This window comes from Pteropus vampyrus, unplaced genomic scaffold (genome assembly GCF_000151845.1).
Source record: "Pteropus vampyrus isolate Shadow unplaced genomic scaffold, Pvam_2.0 Scaffold435, whole genome shotgun sequence".
In the NCBI taxonomy this organism is placed as follows: Eukaryota; Metazoa; Chordata; class Mammalia; order Chiroptera; family Pteropodidae; genus Pteropus; species Pteropus vampyrus.
In genome coordinates this window covers 1,296,049-1,303,232 of record NW_011889216.1, presented here as the reverse complement: position 1 = coordinate 1,303,232, position 7,184 = coordinate 1,296,049, and the positions used below count along the sequence as shown (strand labels likewise).

At 55.7% G+C, this 7,184-nt stretch overlaps 1 protein-coding gene across 1 annotated transcript in view; it reads right to left on the bottom strand.

Moving 5' to 3' along the window:
- Positions 1-7,184, bottom strand: part of EPHA10 (EPH receptor A10) — a 45,500-nt gene that overhangs the window by 4,508 nt on the left and 33,808 nt on the right. The window contains exons 9-13 of the mRNA XM_023523984.1: positions 2,591-2,652; positions 2,314-2,439; positions 1,066-1,251; positions 545-606; positions 88-312 (exon numbers count right to left, since the gene is read on the bottom strand). Of these exons, the coding sequence (XP_023379752.1) occupies positions 88-312; positions 545-606; positions 1,066-1,251; positions 2,314-2,439; positions 2,591-2,652 (661 nt within the window). The remainder of the gene's footprint in view (positions 1-87; positions 313-544; positions 607-1,065; positions 1,252-2,313; positions 2,440-2,590; positions 2,653-7,184) is intronic.

Here is a 7,184-nt window from a genome sequence, read left to right as displayed (position 1 = left end):
GGTGACCTTATGCAGCGGGGAAGGGGGTAGAAGTGGGGAGATGGGGATTCCAGAGCAGTTTGACAGGAAACAGAGGAGCAGGCTTGCCTTGGGGAAGGAACCCCTCACCATGGTGGTGTAGACAGCCTCTGCTCGGTCTCGGGGTCCCCGCCCAAAGCCAGAGATCTTGCAGATGAGGCCACTGCTGACCAGCACGCGGCGGGCAGCCAGGCCCCGGTGAACGTAGCCCATCTCCGACAGATACTTCATGGCTGACGCCAGCCCAGGCAGCAGCCCCATCAGCTGCCCAGCCACCATCTGGCCCTCATGCCGCTGAGGGAGAGAAGGAGACTGAGGCCAGGGCTGCCCACTCAGCTCCCCTGGTGCTCTGTGACCCAGGGAAGTCACATGGCTCTCTCTTGGCTTCAGTCTGCCCTGTGACCCACCAGGTCAGCCTGGCCAGTAGGCACCTTTAGAGAATGATGCCAATTCCAAGTCCCACCAAAGAGAAAAGGAACCAAGAATAACATGGTCATCTCTACCCTCCAGGGCCCAGGCCACTCACCCTGAGGAAGCCGTCCAGGGCCCCATGGCTCATATACTCCGTGACAATCATCAAGGTGCTTCCTGTGCCCAGGGACAGGGAACACACACGGGCTAAGTTGTCTGCTCCCTTCTGCGTACATGTTCCTTCCGCCTGGGCCCTGATCCGGGCCAAGATGGCCAAACCAAGGCCACTCTCCCCTAACGTTGCCACCCTCTTGCCCAGCCCAGGAGCCTCTATGATGAAGAACAAAAGAGGAGGCAGCTGTAGGGTGACAAAGGCCAAGGTCAGAAGCTGCAACAAGTTTTCTAAGATCAGCCAAGGTCCAAGCAATTTACCTCACAAAGTGTCACCACAGTCAGAGAGGTCATTTAGGGTCAGAGGGGCCACCCTGAGTCATTGAAAGAAAGCTGAGGCCTTCTCTCCCATGCTGGGCATCTTAGGGGCTCCCTCTCACAGCTGAGGAAAGGGCCTGGAGGCACAGGAGCACCCCACCTCCCGCCTCACCATCTGTACTTCCCTTGCGGAGCATTGGGCCCTACCTCGGGTGACGACACCTTCCAGCCGCACGATGTGGCTATGGTCAAACTGACCCAGGGTGAGGGCCTCGGCCAGGAAGCTGAGCCTCTGAGAGTCGGAGCAGCCTTCCCTCAGCGTGTGCACGGCCACGGGGAGCCCCTGGCGGCCAGGGAGCTGCAAGCAGCCGCAGCACAGCTCCCCAAACCGCCCTGCGGGGAAACAGCACCTCAGACACCCCCCTGGAGGCCAGTCCCTGACTGACTCAGGCTGGGTGAGCTGAGGAGAAAGCAATTTCTGGATCAGGAGCTGCTTCTGGCCTGGGACTCAGAACTCCTGGGTTAAAATCCTGATAAACTGAGTACCAGCAGTACCTTCCCTCCCTGAGCCTGAGCTTTCTTCTGTGGGAAATGGGGATTCCTCCCTGCCTGCTTCAGCGGGAGGTTTCAGACCCTCAAAGAGAGGACTTTCTATATGTTAGTGCATCAAAGGCTATTAAAGCCAGGTGTGACCCAGGAAGGATGACAATGACAACCATTCTGCCACACTGCCTCTTTCCGACTTCTGCTCAACAAGTCTGGCAAGCATCAGGGCATATAGCGTCAGGCTCCTGGTCAAAGTGGCTGCCTTCTCTGAGCACAGGGTCCGATGGTTTGTAGACAGGAAGAAAGGAAGCCAGGAAACTGACCAACCGTTAGGGGGCGAGCACTCACCATCAGCCAGGCCTTGGGCTGAGCCTGTTAAGTCCCCACCTCAGATCCACATGAGGCAGAAATGATGCCCATTTTACAGATGAGAAACTGAGGCTTAGAGCAGAAGAGGGATGTGCCCTTGATCACGCAGCTGGTCAGTGGTAGAGCCAGGACTAAAGCTCAGGTATGTCTGGCCCTTAAGCTTACAAAGTCCCCTCCCCACTGTCCCATGAAGGCCTGGGACTAAACTTTTGCAGGTGGCAGTCTGCAAAGGCTAGCCTCGAAAGAGTCTGAATGGAAAGATCTCAGTGACCTTGGGGACGGAGAAGGTAGGAAGGTAGGGTCACAGACTCATCTGCCATCCCCTTACCCTGAAACCTGGCGGGTGGAGGTGGGGCTTCCTGGGCAGGGTAGGGGACTGGGGTGAAGACAGGACTTCCAGAAATGGGGGCGGGACTTGGGGTGGAGGCAGGCTTACAGGATCAAGGTGGGGTGAAGTGGAAGCGGGGCTTCTAGAGTGGGTGGGGCTAGGGCGGAGGCGGGGCTCCCCGATGGACAAGGCTTCCTGGACGCCCGGCTTGCCTGCTCCAAGGCTCTTCTCCGGAATTACACTTTTCTCATCCAGCTCCTTGGCAAACAGATGAACAGCCTGCAGGGGGTCCCCACAGCTCTGGGGGTCCACGAACGTGCGACGTGTCGGGACTTTGACTGGGAACAGAGAGAGAGAAAGAGATGAGGCCAAGGAAAGGGGCCTCCGTGGCTGGAGGAGTGGGGGTTACGCAATGGCAGCAGGGAAGAGGGGTGAGGGGTGAGGTGGGGTAGTGCCCGCTATGACCTGGGCCAGGCTTGGACAACTCACAGTGGAAATACAGCTCCTCCTCGTCATGGGCGTCTCGACCTCTTTTGCCATAGGTGCAGGGCCTGGGGGTGCAGAGTCATTCCTTGAGCCAGGCTGCCCCAGCCCTTCACCTTTCATCCGCAACCCGGGCAGCACCTCTTTGTCCCTTCAAAAGCACCAGGTCTGTGCCCCAAGGACGGCTTGAAAGCTCCTCCCCACAGCACACATGCAACCCCCGTCAGCATTCCTATTTTCACGTTGAGACACGGTGTACTTTCTTGCCATTTCAGATGGGCCCAAATCCACACCCCTGACTCTAGGCCCAAGCTGCTCCCTTGCCTACAGGTGCACAAAACAGGCAGGCCTTGTACTCAGGGGCAGCTTCTGATCTGGTCAGGAAAACGAATGCTGAGAGTCAACCACAGCCCACTCACAGGGCCAAGCAAAGGAGAAGGGCTGCACGCTGGGGGACGCATAATGGATGGGCCTGACCCCTTCCGGGGCCATCGGGATGGCTTCCTGAGAGATGGAGGCAGCTATGTGACTGCACCACAATCAACAAAGCCAGAGGCTGGCATTTGGAGCCCCCTGGAGCAGAGCCTTGCTGGCCCGATAAAGACTTTGGCTTTTATTCTGGCAACAGAAGAGAGCCCCTAGGGTCTTTTGAGCAGGGGCATGCCACGATGCCATGTGCATTTTAGAAAGATCACCCTAGCTGCTGCCATTGTCCCTGCAGGAGATGGTGGTGGCTCAGGCTGTGAAGTGACCAGAAAAAGTGAGAGGACTCAAGTGACATTTAGGTGATAGGGCCACAGGGCTTGGAAATTGCTAGAAGGCAGAAAGGGAGAGAGAGAAAGCTTGCCCAGCAGTTTAAGGTGATGCCATTCACCAGCGCAGGGAGCTGACAAGTTCATGTGCAGACACTTGAGTCTGCAGGGCCTATGGGATAAGCCGGGCGGATCACTGAGTAGGGAGACGTGTGTGAGTCTGGAGTCTGAAACCAAGGTTTCTCTGGAGGTATGAATTCAGGAGCTGAGAGGAGTGTGACCAGGAACGAGTCTGAGGACCCCGGACATTTAGAGATCGGATGGGGCGGGGGTGAGAAAGCTAAGGAGATCACGAAAGAACTGCTTGAGAAGCGGAAGGGAAAGAAAGGGAAATCGGGGCGGCGATGTCACAGGAACCACGGAAAAGAAAAGTGGAGCAGGGGGAGAGGTCACACGAAGTCTTGAGGAGGCGGGACTGAGGGAGAAAGGCCCCCCTCCCCCACCCCCTCCTCCCAGTCTTAGAGGGTGAAGTAGCCACACTGGGGAGTTCACAGCAGAAGCCCTGAAATCTTACTGCACAGACTGGCTTCCCAGTTCCTCTGCTTGGCAGCTGTGGGACTGGGATGGCTCAGTGTTCTCTTTGATTTAAAAAAAAAAAAAAAAAATCAAGATAAAGACAGCCCTGCCTGATGGCTCTGTTGCAAAGAGCTTACTAAGAACTCGATAAATGTTAGCTGTTATGCAGGGGAGAGAGGGACATTATAAATAGTAACGGGTTCCTGAGATGTAAGTGAGCATGGGTTCAGGTCCTAGGTAGGAGGACCGATCCCGGCTAAGAGGAAGGCACCTCCTCTGGAGCGAAAGGAGGGAGAAGAAGGGTGCGGAGGAGGCAGGTGGTGAGAAGGTGCGGGGCTGACCATACGGTTACAGAGCAGGTACAGCCGCAGTGGCTGAAGGAACAGGCTGTGAGCACAGGGAACCTGCAAGGCGAAGTAGAACTGGATCACTATTTGGGATGAGGCCAGGTCTTTGTCAGGATGTAGGAGCGGGAGGCAGAGGTGGGACAGAAGACGGAAATGAGGAAGACAAAGAACTGAGAGGCCAAGGCCTGGGACTGGTCTTCCAATGGCTACTGAAGTGACACAGCGTAGTGACAGGACTTCCGTGAATAACAGAAATATCCCGGAGAGGTGGGTAGAGATGAAGGGGACTAGGCTGAGTGGATGGAGGCGTGGCCAACCGGACGACACCCTCTGGTGAGAAATGGGGTGAGCCAGGATGGGCTGAGGGGGGAAAGGTCATGGTCTCTGGGAGATGACTACACAGAGCAAGCACTGCAGAGGTTTGGAGAGAAGGGTTGGGGGTGAGAGAAGTTAAGGTCTGCGAAGTCGGGACTCGCAGGAGCTCGCCTCCATGCCCATCAGCAGGAGACTGGCTGCTTCTCTCCATTTAACTGACGTTTGATTTTGAGCACATTTTGAAATGCCCCTTTTGGCTTACTCTGTCTGCCTGGTGCATCTGTCTCCAAGCCCCGCAGCAGCTGCTCTGGTCCTGTAGAGTCCTCCCAGAGAAGTGCTCCTTATTCGCCTGTCTCCCCTCTCCTCTTTCTGCCTCTCTGAGCCCCTAAAGTCACAGCCAGGACAAGATGCTCTCAGCTCCTTTTCATGCCTGCTTTTCCAATAGGTCTAACGTAGGGTCCTTTCAGCTTTGTGAGGAAGGAGACTGCTCCGTTCGTCCTGCCTTTCTGACTCACCTGGCCCAGGCAGAGCTGACTCGGAGACCCGTAGGGCAAGGTCCTTCCCTCCTCAGTCACTTTCAGTGCTTCATTCAAGGCCAAGTAAACAGGGCCAAATGAATGTTCACTGGCCCTCCAGCCCGCAGGCAGTTCCAGGATGCTGAGATGGGGCTGCTGGACCAGCCCATTTCTCTCCTCCCCTCCCCACACTCCAGCCTTGTGCGAGCAGACTTTCCTTTTCCTCTCAAGTCTGCCGACCTCAGCCTCACCCCAGAACCTGCCTGGGGCGCCTCTGCATATAGCAGAGTATGACCATGGGGAGAAGGGGGAAGTATATGCCATGAGTTTCTGCTGTGTGCGAAGGGCCTGGGATCTTCCCTGAGACGGACTCAAGCTCCACGGCTTTCCCCTCCTCCCACCCCCCTTCCCTGCCCCCTCTCCTGCGAGCTTCCTTCTGATGGAGGTTGGGGGCTTCTGGTTTCTGAGTTCCCCTCCGTGTCATCTTCCCTCCCACACGTATACACACAACACAATTTAGGCCTTTCTTGCCTTTTCCTGTGTTCAAGGGCCTCAAGACCCCTTGGAGGCAGGGGCTGGGGGCCTCTGAGCGCCTCAGGAGAATCCTAATCACAGTGGCACAGCCAGAGCTTGATTCCATCCTCAGTGATGCCTTCTGACATTTAACGAGTTAAGGAGCTAAATCCCCTTTATTCCAGAGCGGCTGAGCAAGCTGCAGTGCTGGCTGCAGGCGAGAGCAGAGAGTGGGGGGAGGGGCCAGGGCCATACTAGCCTCGCCTTATCTACACAGCAGTGTGCTTATATGTGCGAATCTGCATGTGTGCAAATGCTGGTACAGATATAGGTGCCTGTGAGCACATTAATGTGCATGAGGACACGACTCGCCAGGGGCCAGCCAGGCTGGGACCAGCCACCTACCTCCTCCAAATGGCCAGCACGCTCATCACGGAGCCCAGGACAAGGAGGGTTGAGATGGTCACCACGGTGACGACAACTGCGGGGCTCTGGTCCCTGGACCCTGAGACAGCTGGGAGAAAAACCACAAGGCTGAGACAGGTAGAGGACCAGGTTCCTGGGTAAGCCCCCGGACAGACGCCTGTCTTCACCCCACAGCAGGCTTCCCCCAGCACCTTTGCACTTGCCCGGCCTTCCTGTGGCAGGGGACCAAGTCAGCCCCACCAACCACAGTGGCACCTGGAGCTTCCTTCTCCCCCAGAGCAGGGCACCTCCACTGCAGCCCAGCTGTGAGAGAGAGGAGCAGGGGTCCAGAAAGGCAGGCTTGGGTCTCCCTTTTTGCCTTTCGGATGGGTGATGAGAGACTTAAGGTAGCTCCGCAGGGGGAATGGCCTCTCGTCTGAGTTCCCCAGCCCCAAACCAGACCATCCGCCAATAATAATGAGTTAACATTTAATGCACACTTACTCCATTCCAGACACTATGCCATGTGCCTTAACTAAATGATCCTGTTTCATCATCACGATAAGCCAGTAAAATATTATCATCTCCATTTTATAGCTAAGGAAACTGACAATGAGAAAAGTTGCGTAAGTTCCCCAAGGTCACGCAACTAACAAATAATGAGCCTAAGATTTGAACCTGATTATAAAAGCCTCTGCTTTGAACTATTCCACCAGGGGAGGGGCCTGGAGGACCCAGGCTCTCAGCCCTATCCATCTATCCATCCATCCATCCATCCATCCATCCATCCATCCATCCATCCATCCATCCAACATGTGTTCCAGGCTGGCACTAGCAGTGAGAAGATAGCAATGAATGAGCCAGAATCCCTGCCCCGGAAGAGTGTACAGACCAGTGGGAGAGAGAAAAACAAAAGCCTTAATTGTAGAATGAAAAAGAAACAGAGAAATGAACACAGCTGAGCAGAGACACAATCGTTTCTTCCTAAGCCAGTAAAGTGAGGAAGGCTTTGCAGAAGAGGTGTCATCGGCACTGGACCTGGAAGACTGACAGGGCTGTTGATGCTTAGATGCACATGCTGGGTCTGGAAAGTGGCAAGTTGTCCCATGTGGCTGGAAAGAGACTGTATGGAGGCAGAGAGTGGCAGGATGTGAAGCTGGAGGGCAGGAGGATAAAC